The 19,307-nt window shown below is 43.1% G+C and overlaps 2 protein-coding genes across 2 annotated transcripts in view; both read left to right on the top strand.

Moving 5' to 3' along the window:
* Window positions 1-1,023: 1,023 nt before the first annotated feature.
* On the top strand, window positions 1,024-19,303 carry PGRP-LE (Peptidoglycan recognition protein LE). Its single transcript, XM_033384733.1, has 6 exons — window positions 1,024-1,133; window positions 1,314-1,568; window positions 1,674-1,964; window positions 2,020-2,133; window positions 16,818-16,882; window positions 18,816-19,303. Exons 2-6 carry the CDS (start codon window positions 1,337-1,339, stop codon window positions 19,173-19,175), a joined length of 1,062 nt encoding a protein of 353 aa, XP_033240624.1. The 5' UTR covers window positions 1,024-1,133; window positions 1,314-1,336; the 3' UTR covers window positions 19,176-19,303.
* LOC6899788 (glycosyltransferase-like domain-containing protein 1-like) overlaps window positions 2,045-19,307 on the top strand; it is a 41,528-nt gene continuing 24,265 nt past the window's right edge. Inside the window, exon 1 of the mRNA XM_033384731.1 lies at window positions 2,045-2,133. The gene's annotated coding sequence lies outside the window, so the exon portion shown is untranslated. The remainder of the gene's footprint in view (window positions 2,134-19,307) is intronic.

Below are 19,307 nucleotides of genomic sequence, written 5' to 3'. Positions count from 1 at the left end.
ACGAATTTTTCGGGAAAAATGCATATAGGAGATGGCAGCAAATTGTTTCCTGTAAAGTCTCAAGATTGATATGGCCATATCGATCGAAGAAGCGCTCAGCAGAGCTGTATAGACTCAGCAGAGCACAGTGCTATGCAGTCACTCGAGCCATCACGGGACTCTGGCAGATCGGCACTCATGCCTCTAGACTATCAATCTCTCATAACGACGATTGCCAGTTTTGGTATTAAAAATTTACCGCAAAAACATATGTAAGTAAAATAAAGGGCAGACTCCCGTTTTCACTAACTTTTACGTTTTAAGTTTTCAAAAACGTTCCGTGTGCTAATGGTCAAAAAAATTAATTTGTTGCACTTACATTTTGAATTAAATGTGGCGGGAGATAGCTTTCTTTACCTACATAGCTGTTCTGTAACGCGCATAGTTTAGTATATTACGACCCCAATCTGAGCTGTTACGTGCAAATATGTGATACTATGCGGGAAAATTCATTTTTTGTCAATGTTCCGATATCCGTTAGCACGAAAACGAAAAGTGTTGTTATCGTGAACTAATAATTCAGAGCCGAATTTCAGGTTGGGCTAAAAAAGGTTTTTTATAAAACTATTGCCCTGGTAATGGTGTCAAATGTATGATAATACATCAATAAACCAAATATATAATCTTTTCTTTTGCAATAAGGATTCGTTTTGCTGTATAAAAAGCCATTTACTTTTCATTTCGACGAGGAAAATGTTTTCGTTTTAATAACTGAGAAACCTTGCGGCTTGTGAAAACGGGAGCATTAATTTATGTGACTTTTGTGAAAGTGAAAATCGAAGCCTAGCTAAATATGCCTATAGGGTTTTTGTACATGTTTATAAGATCATCAGTGAACGCATACACTGGATTTGATTTACCTAGAACTATATTATTCCAAATAAATATTGAGCATAAATGTTGTGTAAAACAGCTGTAAGCATTTAATTAATTAATTCAAAATTAATTAATTTCAAAGCAAAAGTACTTTCTAGAATACCATTATTATGGCAAATGTAATTTGCCGAATAAGTTTACGATACAAATATTTATCCATACACATCATGCAACTTTTAGTTACAGCCTGCTCACATAGGAATTCCTCTATCATCCATGTGCGACATTTAATTATTACATACCACATAATGGTGTACAGGGCCAGGTGGGCCCTTATCTTATCATACAAAACGGACACGGGTCGTCTGTCGAAACTTATCGAGGAAGCGTATATATTTGTAACACATAGCATAGTATTGATAAAATAAAAAGCAACGTCACTTGTGCATATTTAACAGACAAACAAGGAAAATTTAGAGCTATGTCCAACGTACCTATATCGGCATCGGTTAGGTCATTAAGTGAGGAACGAACTCGGGAATGGCTGGAAGCACAGAGTGCTCCAGATGAGGATGAGGTAGAATCAATTGCCGAATCATCGGTGGTGGACAGCCTGGATTATGAATACAGCGAATACACCCAGGATGAAGATGACGAAGACAACGAAAACACAGGAGAGGAAATTAGTACGATGCCATTGGGCACTTCCATCAGTGAGTAGATTCTCAAATTAGCATCCATCATGATGGCTCTGCACATACATATGTATGTACGCACACTCGAAATATAATTATCTGACAAAAATCATCCAACTTCAGCGAACAAGCGTTCCAAAATCAGTGACACTCTACGAGACCTGATGAACTCTATCAACAGCATTCAAACTGTGGGAAATGTTAACATCAGTAATTCTACAAATGTGCATATTGGAAATGTGACCAACATCAATGGAAACATACAAATCATAGCCAACAGCTTGAGTCGAGCTCGACACGATCGTCGAAAAACTTCACTCACTGAGGTTCCAGCTCCGGATATTGAACCAAATTTACTTAGCAAGGACGAATCGGAAGAGCGAGTTTGCTCCGATGTATTTATTAACAGTCAAAGTAGACTTTGTTTTCAAGTTCCACACTTCAGCGTAGTTACATATATCATTTTCAGAGTTCAAAATACCAAAGGAGCTGTGTTCCATTATTCCCCGACATTCCTGGCTGGCCCAAAGCCCCATGGAGGAGCCAGAAGTACTACAGCGTCCCGTTAAATATGTGGTCATTTGTAAGTAATCAAAGAGCTATCATAACCATTCATAGACCATTTCATCAACATTATTGGAAACAGTGCGTTACCCTGTTCCACGTTGCACACAAGAATATATTTTAAATATATATATCTGTCAGAGGCAGAGGGACAGGGGGCTCTCCTTCTTGCATTTTAATTAAGGCCTCGTGACGTGGCGTTGCCTCTCTTTTCAATTCTATGCAGAAACTGCCGAGCATATTCTTGTACGAGCATCTCTCAGACATTACCCGACACAGCGTTGCCACATTCAATTCCTTTTTGATCTCGCTTTCTCAAATACAACAGCACCGCGGCACAGTCGGCTGGGACGACGCTCCCTCGCTCAGCAAAACTGCGAATAGATTAAAACTGCATAATAGAACACTACTACATAGTTTCTGTTCTTTCTTATTGCTTTAAATTTCTCTTTACATCATTCTCATACATGTCCGACATACACATATATATATATATATATATATATTAAATAATATAGGGTAGGTAGGTTAGGTTATGGCGGTGGCCGGGGTGGGGTGATAGAACTGAGTCGTTTACAGTCGCTGAGTTTGACGATATAGATTCTACAGCTTCAATAGCTGCTTGGCTGCCCGAGAAGTCACATACTAAATCCGTGTCTAGGGGTAGTTTGGAGACAATGGAAATGGCCTCTTTGATGGCCGCCACCTCCGCGAGCACACTATCCACTAGTTATGCATAGCTCTGACATGCGTTGAACTCTACTTAGTCTGTTGAGAAAAGCACTTTTAACTTGGGCTGGCCACCTTACTACCACTCCATAGAGCATGATTGGTCGTATGATGGCGCTGTATAGCCACCGAACTCTATACGGGGTCATTCCCCATTTTAGTCCGATTGCTTTCCTGCATATATGTGGCCTGCTTTACTCTATCCGCTATGATCAGTTTCCGATCGAGCTTTCTTTCGAGGATTAGGCCAAGATACTTAGCATTGTCGCTAAAGGCTAGCGCTTCCCCACAGAGTTTTGCGGAAGTCAGTGCCGGAACTTTGTACTTTACCGAAGAATTCTATAGAAACATCCTCCGTATACGCGACCACGCGGCAACCACCCCCTTCTATCTTCCGCAGCAGCTCGACATTCCATAGGAGGGGCGAGAGGACTCCGCCCTGCGGTGTACCTCTGCTGACAAATCTGATGGACGTTAACGTCCCCAGTGATGCCTTAACCGTCCTGCATTATAGCATCTAATCTTCAAAACGAAAAACGACAAACCTATGGGTCTGAAATTCTTTAAGGGAGTGTGCAAGGGCTTGCCTGCCTTGCGAACAAAAACGATATTGATCTAAAGCTAGGTATCAGGGATATACCCGTGGGAAAGCACTGCCTCCTAAATGACTTAGAGCCAATTAATGTCTTTTTGTCGAGCGTGAATCAGTTGGGTTGGGATGCCACCTGGTCTCGCAGACTTGTGGGGTTTAAAGCTATTGATCGCCCAGGCAATTTTCTCCTTGCTTAGCAGGTTCAGGATAGCATTTGAGGCAACAGGAGGAGGTGCGAAGTAGTTGGGTCTATTTTCATCGCAGCCTGGTAAGTGGGTCTTAAGGAGAAGATTTGCGACTCATTTTAGGGCGTTGTCCAACACTGGTCGGCGTTCTTCGAGAAAACTGCGCAGGCGCGAAGCCTCTGAGTTGCTCGTTGAGGCTCGTTTGGCTTTCCTATGTTCTTTAATGTAGGTTGACAGACTGGCCTTATATTCGGCCCGGTTCTGCTCAACGTTCTCAGCTTTTTCTTTATTGAAGAGCGGAAGGTTTTCCGGAGCTCCCCCAGTATCACAGTCCACCATGCAGGTTTCTTCCGGCCTTTGTTTTGCCGGAGGGCAGGATTTACCGAGCGCCTCACTGCGAGCGTCTGTGAAAATTGTAACAAGATGAGTCGTGGCCTTCCTGGGAATTTCCTTCTTAGGTGGAGACTCAGGGCGAACACGACAAAGATGGCGTCCCACCCCACAATTAGGCCGATGTCCTTGGCCTCACAGTCTGCGATAAGCGCCCGGAGGGAAGCGTGTGTAGGGGGGTCAGGTTGGTCGTGACTCATGTATACGGAGCAGATCCGCTGTAAGCGCTCCTGGCCTTCGAGGCTCACTGAGGCGTAGTCTTCATTGCTGAAATTTGGGAGCAAAAATAAATGCAACCCTCTTTTTGCAACAATGCAGGTGCGAATTTTACCTTCGGTTTCAGCTACGTATAGCTTATAGTCTGGAGTCCTCAGACCGGAGACCCTGTTTCCGAGGATCCAGGGCTCCTAAATGAGGACTAGGTCGGCTCCACTCTTGGCTATGTGGAGCAGTAGAGCAGAGCATGCTGCCTTACAATGATGGAGGTTTATCTGCAGGAGCGTCAGGGACATTTCTGAGGTTCACCTCCATAATTTTTTTTTACAGGAGGACTCCAGCTCCTCCTCGAGATCGATGTGGCTAAGACTCCTGGCTTGGTCGCTCTCGTCGGAAACGTGGCCGTCCTCCACATTCGAAGCCTCCCCCTTCGGGATCTCCGGCAGCTCCAGGTCTGGCTCGACCTCCGCTTGCCTGCACTTACAGTCGGACTTGTAGGGGGATATGGTGTTATCTTCTTGTAGCCATGGTCCACTACTCCGTCCATTTGTGCGAGGCGCTCAAGGAACTCCTCATTCAGAACGAGGATGATCTGGCGCCTTTGCCTTGTGACATCCTCCGCCTTGGCCACCTTCCAATCGGCTGTAGGACGGTTGCAGTAACCTGAGGCTCTCAAGCTCTGCAGGATTCGCCGAGACCCATGCTCTGGCCCTAGGTCTACTGGGGACATCTTCCCATTTCACGGCCTCTAGTTTGGCCCCTGGATATACCTCCTTGAGAGCAGCCATCGCATTCATGTAAAAGGCCGCAGAGCGACCACCTTAGCAGGCGATGGCTTTCACCTTACCTTGATACCACCCTGTGTCCTCACAATTGGGCGATGGTTCGCCCAATTACAGGTTCTTACAGTTCCTGTAAGAATCGGTCCTGGAGCTCGCTCTAAACCTGTTGCCATTTGTCACGTGGGACATGGCGGTCCTTTTTCTCCCTGTTCAGGACGCCGATTAGGGTCTTGCCCTTCGCCCCCTCAGCAAACGAGCGGTTCATGAGCTGCGTTTTGACAAGCTTGGCTTACTGTGCTGGGCTTGGCCTGGCTAAGTAGCGGGATCCTCTGCTGAGCGTTGCCGCATAGCTTCTGCTCGATCCCCTCGGCTAACGACCTGTAGATGGGGTCCTTGTTGGCCAGTATGAAAGCAACTCGTCGCCAGTCCTGGTACGACGGCTTTTCTCTTCGTGGTGCTAAGACGTGGACCGCCGGGGCTCCAATGGGTTATCCGGTCCTGGTGCGCTTACCAGCCGCGCTTACGCTCTGCTTAGCAGCCACCCCATTTGAAGAAAAATATAATCTATATGGAGATAAAAACATATGCAATATTCACGGTGCTTTCTTCGAACGTTGTACTCCTCCGCCACAGAAAGAGCCGCCAATTCCACGTAATATAAAGTCATTATAGTTTTGTTTTTTTTTTGTTTTGTATCTCTTTGAAACATTGTCATCTTCATGGTGGTTGCCCGGGCAGCGACGCCATCATCTACTGCTGATAGCCCGACATGTTCCATTGCCAACAAAATAATGGTGTGCTCAGGACCCATTTAGAGAATACCGACCCTAGCCGGAGAAAAACCTTTCATTAACATTGTTAATTCAAATTTTGTATGGAAACAAGCAGGAATGTCTTATTTTTGAGCGCAAAAAGCACAGCGCTATTGAATAAATCCATTCTGCGGAGCAAAAATGCAGCCAACGTGTTTTTTATCTCCTTATAAATTAATAAAATAAGTACCGGGCTTCCAGCCAAAACGTTTCGTTTTTCGGTGCTCACATTTTTGGTATCGATATGTTTGATTTTCTCATCGATTCTAGCAAACAAAAATATCTGACCTGGTTGCTTTGTTAATATACAGCCTGATAAAAGTTCGTATATTTTTTGTTTTTTTTTTTTTGTTTTGAAGAAAAACGACGGCAGAAAGTGAGCGAGCTAAGAAGATCAGGACATCTTAGATGCAAAACGTATGTATATACATACAGCTGCGCCGAAAAAAATAGCACCAGGGGACTAATGTGTCTATATTGACGGATTTTGCTTAAGCAATAGTTCTAATGAATGTTGTGAAGACCAATATATAAACTTTATGGTATAATTTATCGTATCCCAGAGCACTGGTATAATTTGTAAAGTCCAAGTAAGAAAATTTGAAAAGAATATGATTTTATCAGAAATTTGGGCACCAACAAAAATAGCACCAATTTACAAAGAAATCAAAAAAACTTTAAAATGCAAAGAAACTTTCCAAATTTTTTTGTAAAATATGTTAGTTTAGTTGTATTTAAAGGTTGGCATTCTGTTGCAAAGCCTTTATCAGCAACAACAACAGCTCAACATATTGGCATTAAAGCTCACCTAATTTTCGCATCTTTCCCTTGGGATATTGATCCACGAACCATGCAGGATGCCCCAAACATATTTATTGTTCTTTGATTCCGCATTAGAAACTTTTTTTTAACTTGACCCAAAATATTAGCAATGGGGTTCAAGTCTGGAGACTAAAGACAGATTCCTTAAGGGGCAGTAAACATAGCCGAGTGACGGCCCTCCTGATGTTTCCTGAGGATGTCTTCAGGTCAGCGACGCGACACACTCCGTCCTTGCCCAAAACGACATCGACCACTCTAGCCAGTGGCCAACGCATTGGAGGAAGATTTTCGTCCTTCACCAGAACGAGGTCGTTCTTGCAGATGTTTTGCGCGGGGTACGCCACTTCGCGCGCTCTTGCAAAAGAGTGAGATACTCTTCGCGCCAACGGCTCCAAAATATTTGTTGTAGTTGGGAGGATTTGCTCATGGGGGCCGCCAAAAAGCAGATCAGCAGGAGTCAAAACGTCTAAATCATCAGGATTTTCTGAAAGCGAGAGCAAAGGGCGAGAGTTAACAATTGCAGTGATCTGACAGATCAGAGTGCGCAGCTCGTCGAAACTAAGCACAGATGGTCCAACTGAGCGGTACAGGTAATATTTTGCGGTCTTCACGGCCGCTTCCCACAACCCGCCAAAATGCGGATAGCGAGGTGGGATGAAACGCCAGTCGATCGAGTCAGCCAAGCAGTATTCGTGGACCTCCTTCATATGCGGTTCGCTCAGACAAAGCTTCTTTAGCTCCAGAAGCTCGTTCTTGGCCCTAACGAAGTTTGTCGCATTGTCCGACCAAATTTGACTTGGCCTTCCTCGAGTGGAAGTAAAACGCTTTAGTGCGCCTAGAAACGATGCGGTGGTCAAATCCTTTACGAGCTCCATGTGTATAGCCTTAGAAGTGAAGCAGATGAATACGCTAATGTAGCACTTGATCGGAGGCCTTGTGCGGATTTCTGATCGGTAGAAAAAAGGTCCACAGTGACTTCAAAAGCTCGAGATCCTTCCAAACGTTCCTTAGGTAAGTCTCCCATGATGTGTTCAACCATGCGCGGCCTAGTCCTGAAGCATCTCACACATCTGTTGACGACCCTTGACACTGCCTTAACACCTCCAATATTCCAGCCGAATTTTGGATAGCAAGGCGCGAGGTCCGGCATGGAGGTTTCTTTCATGATAATATCTTATCAGCGCAAAGGTAATGTCCCTTTGGCAGAATGAGCGGGTGCTGAGCGTCAAATCCTAGCGATGAGTTGCCAAGACGACCTCCAACTCTAAGTAGTCCAGAATGATCGATGAACGGGTTGAGCGAACTAATAGAACTGGATTTCATGACTTGACCATTGCGCCGAATCTCCTTTATGTCAATCCACAAATTTGCCAGCTGAATGTGTCGAATTAGAAGATGCGTTCCTTGCCGAATATCAGAAACGGTGAGTCCTGGATGCCTAAGACGATGTATAAATTTATGCATGTAGGCGAATGTGCGCTGCATGCGAAAGAATGAATTCGCAAATTTGCATCCGGACGTGAGATCGGCATGTGGAGACGTGATTAGCAATCCTCTCTTGCGAAGCTCCAAAGTTGCTATGTTGTTAGATGGAGATACAGGCCACTTATCCTTGGAGCCTAGCAAAAAGGATGGGCCGTGAAACCATAGCTCTGACTGGATAAGATGGTTGGGAAGCGAGCCTCTCGAGAGAATATCAGCAGGATTTAAAGATGTGGGAACATAGCGCCATTCCATGTCTGCCGCCAACTCCTGAATTGATGCCACTCGATTTGCCACGAAAACTTGAAATTTAGCTGGCTCGTCCCTAATCCAAGATAATGCTGTTGACGAATCCGACCAGCAATAGAACCGACCTGTAAAGATTCCCATGTCCTTTACATTCTGCATGATTTTCGCAAGCAAATGGGCTCCACTTAATTCCAGCTTAGGAATCGATATAGTCTTTAGCGGCGCCACTCGCGACTTTGAGCACAAAACGTGGCTCGAAGACTGGGCTTCCCTGGACACGACATACACGCAAGCGCCATATGCTTATAAGCTGGCATCACAGAATCCGTGAACTTCTGTAGCCACACTAGAACGAAGAACCAAGCGAGGAAATGAGATCCGAGAAATGCTTGCCAAACTATTTCTCAAGTCCATCCAAGTTGAATGCAATGCTGAGGGTAGGCTTTCATCCCAATCCAAATTTTCTCTCCAAAGCTGCTGAAGGAAGATTTTGCACCTGACAATGACTGGATTTATCAATCCAAGAGGGTCGTAGAACCGCGCAATCGTAGATAAAACCGACCGCTTTGATGGCTTTGAGTTTGTGTCCAGTGCGGATAAGGCAAAAAGCAGCTGATCCGAAGCAGGGTCCCACGCTAAGCCGAGAGTTTTGGCTATGTCGCTTCCATCATTACCGAATTACCGACCGAAATAAGGGCATCCACGTAAAACTCCTGCCGCAGAGCAGCTGAGCCAAGAGGTTAGGACTCATCCTCGTCGTTGGCCAGCTGGTGCATTGCGCGGACCGCTAAAAATGATGCAGCCCTCGTCCCGTATGTGACGGTGTCTAATGTGTAGACTTGAACCTCGGACTCGATGGAATCTCGCCATAGGATGCACTGATACAAATTGTCGGGTGGAGACACTCGTACGCAGCGGTACATTTTACAAATGTCCCCAGTGAGAGCGACTGGATATGTTCGAAAGCGAATCAATATGTTAAACAATGCAGGCTGAATAACAGGGCCTCATCATCACATCATTTAGAGAATATCCAGTTGATGTAGCTGCGGATCCATCGAAAACGACACGGAGTTTGCAGCCGTGAAAGGTGGCTTACGAAATGTGCTTCACAATCGTCTTCTTCTTTGGTATTCAACCCAGCCTCCACACAATTCTCGACTTCCCAAAACATACGAAGAGTTTTATCCAACCTTGCTTCCATCTCAGCTATCGAATCTGGACAATTGTGCGTGGCCAAAAGCGCCGAGCTTGATACCTTCTGTCCACCGCCAGATACGATCTACCCAAGCCGGGTCTTCTGCAGAAGAGGCAGTCCATCGGTGAGTTTGATTTGCCCTACGCAGAGGAGATCATAAAAAACGCTCGCACCAATGAGAAGATCAACCCGTTAAGGATTGAAAAATGCAGGATCAGCGAGCTGAATGTTAGATTGAATACGCCAATCGGATACATTTACTGCCATACTTGGTTGAGAATCGGTAATCGTGGGGGCGATGAGAGCAGTAAGCGTAGTTGTGTAAGCAGAGGTGCGAGAATACATACAAATGCTTATGGTGGATCCCTCTGTAATAACGCTGGTATCGCCCAGCCCAGACACAAGTGCAGACGATTGAGTTCTCCTAAGCTGAAGCTGCTGGGTGAACCTGGATGTGACGAAATGCAGCTGCGATCCTGAATCTAAGATGGCACGACAAGGAACTAAAACGCCAGACCGATTCTTTACGAGAACCACGGCTGTAGCCAGAAGCACGACATCAGAGTGAAGACCTTGGGCAGCCAGAGAGGTAGACGAAGGTAGAGACGAGCTGCTAGCAGAATTTTGAGCAACGGAAAGAGTGTCCGGTTGAACGGCCAGATCGGGAGGAGTAATACCTGGGCAGCCTTGTGTTGTGGGCTGCATACTAACGAAGTGCAACAAACTATGATGCCTACCGCCGCATACTCGACATTTTCCACTATTGCATGCGCGGGTCCGGTGCCCCGGTTTTAGGCAATTGAAGCATAGGGAAAGCTTCTTCACTTCTTTGTGGCGCAGCAACGGTGAGAGATTTTCGAATATCTTGCACGAGTATATTCCATGGCCCGCTGAGTGGCAAAAGACGCATACAGACGGGTCGGCGGAAGAGTTGGAAGCTACAAACGTTTTCTTAACATGCGTATATGAATGGTTTTTTCCCACCTGATCGCTACTAGCGTGTGTCGCTGTAGCATATTCCAATCGCTCCATTTTCTGGCAGCGTTGCTGCAAGAATTCGAAGAATTCCTCTGCGGTAGGCATAGCATCCGACTATGTGTGCTCCTCCCATTTGGTTTGCGTCTTCGAATCCAACTTCTGCAGCAGCATGTTGATAACCATGAATCCCGAAATCTCCTCAGCAGTTCCCAATGTCTGCAACGCTCGCATGTGTAAATTGACTGCATCCGAAAACTCCCGAAGCCTTTTAGCAGAAGGCGAGTCTACCCTCTTTAGCCCAAGAATCTTCTTGATGTGTGCCTGGAAAACAAGTCTTTTGTTATTAAAGCGTTTATTAAGTATATCCAGAGCCGCACGATAATTGGCACTGGAGAGCTCCAACGATCGAACCGAATCCAAAGCCGCATCAGCGAGACAAGAGCGAAGGTGCTGGAATTTCTCGATGTCACTGAGATCCGCATCCGCTTCAATCACCGATTTGAACATTGCCATAAAATCCGAGAACTCGACGTATCCACCAGAATGTCCGGAATGGCTTGGCAGAGTCGTAGAATGGGCAGCGGCGTGTGACTGGCTTACTTCAACAGCAGCCAGCAACTCAGCTTTCAACGATATGAAAAGAGTATCGAAGATTTCGCGCAGCTCACTCCCAATCTCGTTTTGATCGAGAGCCTCCAATTCATTATGGGCCTTATTAAATTCCTCTCGAATTTCTGCCAACACATCAAGGCGCACCTCGACTTCCGCGGCGGTCAGCTTATCGATTTTATTCCCCGCGAAGGATTCGCCAAGCCTGTGCAATCGATCATATAATGACTGACTTTTACGCTTATACAGACTCAGTCTGGAATCAGCCACCACAATATTTCCGCCCGCGCCTGTATTCGGATCGTTGTCCATGTTAACCGTTGTGCAATTCGACACAACAACGGAAAATGAAATACCGCTTAAGCGACGATGCATAGACGCGAGAGCGAGAATGCAAGACACGAAAAGTCAAGAACGGCGGCTGCAGCTGCGCAGAGAATGAGAGATTCGACGCTTAAAGTACCGGAATTTGTCTATAAATATTCCAGCCGCACTCTCACTGAATTTGCACTTTAAACTGTTTTTCAATGTGCACCCAAATGTATTTGTTGGTAGTTAAACTACCCAACAACACAATATTGTATAATTAATAAGTGTTTTAACGGAACGCGATTAAGAAATGGTTTTATATCACGTCGGGGGGTCACCAATGTTTGAGATGCCAAGCTTTTTTGGCACCTATGTGTTTCAAAAATGAAAAGAGATTTTGGGTTAAACTTTATAATTCGTATTTAATCTTGGTGGCTTAGAGGAAGCCGATTGCTTGCTATTGCCAGATAAAATTTATGCGAGATCGATATGCAACCAATGCGCAGAGGGGTTAGCATAGAACTAAACTATAGACGACGGCGTTAGATCAAAGTGACTGCCGAAGTGGCGGCAGCAGATCAAAGTAATTGCCGAAGTGGCGGCGGCAGAGAGCCCCTTTAGCGGGAGAGCGCAGCAGCGCTGCAGAAAGTCAACGTTTTACAACATATGTAGGCGGCTCTCTATGCTCATACAATAATAATGTTAAAGTTACGGTTATTCTTCAGCGGCTGGCCCGAACAGGGGTTGTGCCATGTATTGGATTACCTACTTAGTACGCAAATCATGCCCATACGATTTTGCTTGCTTTTCTATGTCTAATGAATTTACATGTGAGTCAGGGGGTTATATTCTGCATTCGGTAGTCGTTTCACACAAGAAAAAGACCTTTTTACACCAAAAAATAAGTTTTGGCTTTAGTCGGACCACAGGATGTTTATCCATTTTCCTTGGCTCAACTTTAGTGCTATTTTGCATACCAAACTTTTTTTGCCCCATGCCTTCCCGTGAGAAGTGGAATTTTCCTCGGACTACGAGTACCCATTTTACGTTCTTGTATACAAGATCTAACTTTCCTGGTACTTGACGATTTTTTAAGATCCTTGCTTTAGCTCTGTGGCCGACTTAAATGGGTCCTCCTCCGTCTGTCCGTCCGTCCGTCTGTCCGTCCCCTTCAGCGCCTAATGCTCAAAGACTATAAGAGCTAGAGCAACGATGTTTTGGATCCAGACTTCTGTGATATGTCACTGCTCCAAAAATATTTCAAGACTTTGCCCTCCCACTTCCGCCCACACAAAGGGCGAAAATCTGTGGCATCCACAATTTTGACGATACGAGAAAACTAAAAACGCAGAATCGTAGAAGATGACTATATCTTACAGAGTGCAAAATCTGAACCAGATCGTATAATTATTATAGCCAGAATCACGAAAACAATTTCACTCCTTCTCGCTCTGTCTCACTCTAACACACAGGTTTCATGGTCGGTTTTGCCAATTGCAAAATATGAGTTCAAGGATCTCAGAACCCATAAGAGCTAGAGCAACCAAATTTGGTATCCACACTCCTGTGATATCGGACCTTGACCGTTTCGTGTCCAAATTTCTCCACACCCCCTTTCCGCCCCCTCAAAGGACGAAAATCTGGGGCAACCACAAATCTTAGAGACTATTAAGGCTAGAGTAACCAAATTTGGTACACACACTCCTTTAAGATGTCACTATAAAACGTATATCTCAGAATTTCGCCCCACCCCCATCCACCCCCACAAAGGACGAAAATCTGTGCCATCCACAATATTGCACATTCGAGAAAACTAAAAACGCAGAATCATAGAGAATGACCATATCTATCCGGTTGCTGAATTTGGATCAGATCAGGTCATTTTTATAGCCAAAAGGAACAAACCAATTTTCACTGGCTACGCAGCGCCCGACGTCACGCTCAGACTGATTTTTTGTCTCTCTCGCACACACTCTTTGTCGTGTCGCTTAATATTAGCGCCATCTGCCGGAGGAGAGCCATACTGACTTAGTATCGGGTATAACTGTAGAGTTGCGGTGTCCGCAGCAACTCACAACGTTTCCCCTCGTTTTTACTAATATAGATAGGGTAAGAATCTGGGCATCCACAAATCTCAGATACTATTAACGCTACAGTACCCAAATTTGGTATCCGCACTCCTGTTAGATCTCACTATAAAACGGTTATCTCAAAATTTCGCCCCACCCCCTTCCGCCTTCACAAAGGACGAAAATCTGTTGCATCCACAATATTGCAAATTCGAGAAAACTAAAAATGCAGAATCATAGAAAATGACTACATCTATCAGATTGATGAATCTAGATCAGATCGGATCATTTTTGTAACCAAAAGGAACAAATCTATTTGCAGTGGCTACGTAGCGCCCGACGACATGTTCAGACACGTTTTCTGTCTCTCCCACACGCACACATTGTTGCTCAATGAAGCCATACTGACTATGTATCGGGTATAAATGTAGAGTTTCCGTCTCCGCAGCAAGTCACGACGTTCCCCCTCGTTTTTCTTTTGCAATTCAGATACGTTTTGTTGTATAAAAATACCATTCCTTTTAATTTCGACGATCACCAAAGGAGCACCATTTTTTAGCGTTTTCAATAGTAAATCACAAAATTTGTTGCGAATGTACTTCAAAGTTCAAAAATACGACACATGGCCTATGGTACCTATGCCAGCTATACTATATATCGCTCTGATCGGATTGAATTTTTTCCTGATTTGGAGTATTAAAATTTCAGCTCGACTTGTTAATATTTAAACCAACAATAAATAGTTAACATTCAACTTTTCAGACTAATGTGCAATTACACATGCAGAGTATTAAACGAGGGGGAACGTTATGAGTTGCTGCGGACACCGCAACTCTACAGTTATACCCGATACTAAGTCAGTATGGCTCTCCTCCGGCAGACGCCGCTAATAAAAAACGACACGACAAAGAGTGCGTGCGAGAGAGACAGAAAATCAGTCTGAGCGTGACGTCGGGCGCTGCGTAGCCAGTGCAAATTGATTTGTTCCTTTTGGCTATAAAAATTATCTGATCTGATCCAGATTCAGCAATCTCATAGATATGGTCATTATCTATGATTCTGCGTTTTTAGTTTTCTCGAATGTGCAATATTGTGGATGCAACAGATTTTCGTCCTTTGTGGGGGCGGAAGGGGGTGGGGCGAAATTTTGAGATATACGTTTTATAGTGACATCTTAAAGGAGGGTGTGTACCAAATTTGGTTACTCTAGCCTTAATAGTCCCTGAGATTTGTGGTTGCCTCAGATTTTCGTCCTTTGCGGAAGCGGAAGGGGGTGTGGCGAAATTTTGACACAAAATGGTCAAGGTCCGATATCACAGGAGTGTGGATACCAAATTTGGTTGCTCTGGCTCTTATAGGTTCTGAGATCCTTGAACTCATATTCTGCAATTGGCAAAACCGTCCATGAAACTTGTGTGTTAGAGAGAGACAGAGCGAGAAAGAATGAAATTGTTTTCTTGATTCTGGCTATAATAATTATACGATCTGGTTAAGATTTCACACTCTAGAACATATGGTCATTCGTATCTTTAAAAATGTAGATGCCACAGATTTTCTTCCTTTGTGGGGGCGGAAATGGGCGGGGCAAAGTTTTGAAATATTCTTGTAGCAGTGACATATCACAGAAGTCTGGATCCAAGACATCGTTGCTCTAGCTCTTATAGTCTTTGAGCACTAGGCGCTAAAGGGGACGGACAGACGGACGGACAGACAGACGGACGGACGGACAGACAGACGGACGGACGGACAGACGGACAGACAGACATGGCTCAATCGACTCGGCTATTGATGCTGATCAAGAATATATATACTTTATGGGGTCGGAAACGATTCCTTCTGGACGTTACACACATCCACTTTTACCACAAATCTAATATACCCCAATACTCATTTTAAGTATCGGGTATAAATATAAAATTGCCACCCTCGTCTACCCCAACAAATGCATTCGGAATGGGAATGAAATTGGGAGTAGTTGATCAAATTAAAAAGGCCTGTTTTGATACAACTGTGTCCGGTTCTGGACAACTTAACGGCGCTACATTGCTCCTAAAGAAACTATTAGACAAAAGACTCTTATACCTCCCATGCAGACATCACACCAGTGAAATACATTTGCGTGCAGCATTTGAGTCATGTGCCGAAGCTACATCAGGTAAAAACGTTGCACTCTTTGCCAGATTTAAAGATTCCTGGAAGACTATTGAACAAATCAAGTTTAAGTTTGGTGTGAATCATGAGTACGTTGCAACGCATTTACATTAACTTCTGCTAAGTTGAATTGAGAAAACTCACACGCGTACTGATTACGTAGAATTGTTAGAGTTAACTCAAATTTTTTTTAGGCTTGGTGTTACGAAGGGTCATTTTTCCGACTCCCTGAACCAATGCACCATCCTCGCTGAATGTATAAGGCGAGTTGACAACTCGAAAAGAAAAATATTTGCGCGACGTTTCTATTTTTATAGTGCGTTCTTACATAAATTATTGGTTTCGGTCAACATTAGCTGTTGAAGCTCCAAATCTGCACTTTCAATTTATATGCGAAATGTACAACTATAAAGAATTTGATCCGAAAATTGAAAACGTCGTTTTAAAAAGGACTTGCAGCCATTTGCGATATTTATCTGACGCAAAAAAGTATAGAGGTATATCAAAGTTATCCGCTCTTCCTAAAATTTTTGAGACGGTTTTAACTCCGCACTTGAAACATCACTGCAAGGCACTTATATCTCCAACTCAGCATGGATTTATAAGGCGGCGATCAACAACCACGAACTTCTTAGAATTTACCTCTTTCATTATTAAGTTTTCTATATTTTTTATTAAGTTTTTTAAGTTTAAGTTTTCTGAACACATTTCTACCATGGTAAATAAAGCCATGGGCATGCTTGGGTTTATAAAGAGGTGATCAAAGGAATTTGAAGACCCTTTCACAAATCCGGCTCTTGACGGTGCAGTTATTGCATCGCCTCTTGTAAAATGCAGTCATTGCATGTCAACGTCCAATATAATACAGCCAAACGTGCTGTTAAACTTATGCGAGACTATAAGCAAACACTTACAAAAAAATTATGACTTTCAAAAGTTGCTAATCGTCGTAAAAGAATATGCTAATATTCTAATAATATAATAACAAAGCTGACGGTTTATGTACATATGTACTTATATAGCTACTATAGTAACGAAATAATTTACCTTTTATTGTAAATATATGTATAAACTTCAATACGCCGAAGATAGCTACCTTATTTGTTTCTACTTTAATATATTCCTAACAGTACACACGGCAACCGAGAGTTCCGAGAAGCGCGCCATAAATGTGCGACTTATCCGTGACATGCAGGTGAGTTCTAAGCAGGGATTACGAAAAAGAGCTGAGTTTTAAAAATCAAAGTCGAATAAAGTGTCTTAAGTGTATGAAAAAAAGGAAATAAAAATTATAAGTAAAAATCGTTTTGCAAAAATTAAAAATTATTTTAAATTTGTATTATACAAATTTAAATTTAAAATTTAATTAAATTATATTCTGAACTGTTTCTACAAAAGCAGCTATACATGTACTTCGGAGTTTTTTTTAAGGATTCAATAAAAAAGGCAATTACATCTGATTCAGTTTTTACACGGTAGATTGGTTCCTGAAAAAACCCGTGTAAAAAAACTATGTTAACAAACTGTTTAAAAAAGACATTGATCGTATGAAAAAATAAGTGATTGGCTCTTGTCTCTACAACCTATTAAAATTAGGGAAAAAATTATGAAACGTTGAAAAAAACAATTTGCGTATAAAAACATGTCTTTACCAAACACGTCTGATTGCATTGATAGTTCACAAAATACTAACAAATTTCTATTGCAAAAATGTAATCCCCTTAAATTCACAAATAGGGAATTCGCCTAAATTTTCGCTATCTACATTTGCTCTGACCAGTAAATTTGCTCGCATTTATATATACAGAGTTCCGAGTCTGTTGGTCTATTCTAATCCACAAAAAATACAAAGACAATTAATTACATTAACAAATAAAAAAAGAATGAAGGTGAATCCAGGTGAATTTCAAAAGCTTCACTCCATGAAAAATATCGATAGCCTAAATAGTATATATTGGTAATCGAATCCAACAAAAAAAAATCCGTCCCTACGAGCACCTAGATCTTAGAGACTATGAGGGCCAAAGCAACGCAGCCACAGATCTTCGCTCTTTGTGGGGGCGGAAGTGGGCGGGGTAAAGTTTTGAAATACACTTGTATACACAGTGACATATCACAGAAGTCCGGATATAAAATGTCGTTGCTCTAGCTCTTATAGTCTTTGAGCACTATGCGCTGATAGGGACGGTCAGACGGACGGACGGACAGACAGACCAGACAGATATTGGTATTTGGTATTGAATCTACAAGATTTGCGCACTGTTGAGGGGTGATTTTCTTCCATTGTTCCTGTGAAATTCGGCACAAATATTTTTTATTGCTGGTTATTTTTGGGCAACGACTTGGTTTAGAATTCCCCACAAGTTCTCTATACGGTTCAGGTCGGGACTCTGCGGTGGCCATTGCAAAACATTGATTCCCTCTTCGTTAAGCCACGACTTGACTATCCTGCAGCATTGTATCGGGTCGTTGTCCTGTTGAAATATCCAGACAAGTGGCAAATTATCGGCATATTCTCCAGATAAATTTCTACACAGAATGTCTCTCCAGTTCGGCGTTCATAATGCCTTGAATCTTCACCAGGGGACCTAAGCGAATTGCTGTCCATCAATAATTATAAAAAGCACCTTCAATTCGCCATAGGCGTGTTTCGCCTGTTTCGACGCATACTGGAGCTGTAAAATAAAAAATTTTCTTGATTTTCGCTTAAATTCTTGTGGCTTAAGTCAATGAGCACCACTATGTACATATGTAGATACAGACGTCCGATCCGCCCGATTCCTACAAATGATTGTCAAACTCAGAAAAGAAAAGTATATGCAAATTTCGTTGAGATAGTTTTTAAACTCAAATAACAATTTAATTGAAACAAATTGACTTATAGCTATCAGATAATCTTTCCACTCAGTCGAAAGTGTGTGCAAACAGCCAAGCTGATACCGGCTTAAAAAACTCAGATATAAATTTTGAAAGCTTCTTTAGTTCGGCTCCGCTTTCGGCAACACTTTTAGCTATGGTATGCACGAGCTCCTAGGCCTAAACATTGTTTTATCCTTATATTTTTAACACTACGGATATTAGAGGAATTTAACGTTAAGTCACATGAAATAATTTGATCACATTTCCAGTGCTTTCACATCGAATCACGGAGATGGAATGACATTGCTTATAATTTTCTAATTGGTTGTGATGGCAACATCTACGAGGGACGCGGCTGGCGTACGGTTGGAGCGCACACACTGGGATACAACAAGATCGCACTGGGCATCAGTTTCATCGGTTGCTTCATGCGAGAATTACCCACGACGGATGCTTTGAACATGTGCCGCAATCTGTTGGCGCGCGGTGTTGAGGATGGCCACATTGCATCCGATTATCGACTTATCTGTCACTGCCAATGCAACTCAACGGAAAGTCCAGGCCGACGGTTGTATGAGGAGATACAGGCCTGGCCACATTTCTATAATATTGAGAAGGAGAAACAGTAGTCTTCCTGAATATAAAGAGCTGTTATTGCTGCTCTTAGGATATTAATTCATAATTGATTGATTGATTCGGACAAATATTCTAGGATTTTAATATTTTTTAGTTGAATAAAGATCAATATTGAAACTAACATC

Source organism: Drosophila pseudoobscura, chromosome X (assembly GCF_009870125.1).
Source record: "Drosophila pseudoobscura strain MV-25-SWS-2005 chromosome X, UCI_Dpse_MV25, whole genome shotgun sequence".
NCBI lineage: Eukaryota > Metazoa > Arthropoda > Insecta > Diptera > Drosophilidae > Drosophila > Drosophila pseudoobscura.
This window is presented reverse-complemented; position numbering and strand designations above follow the sequence as displayed.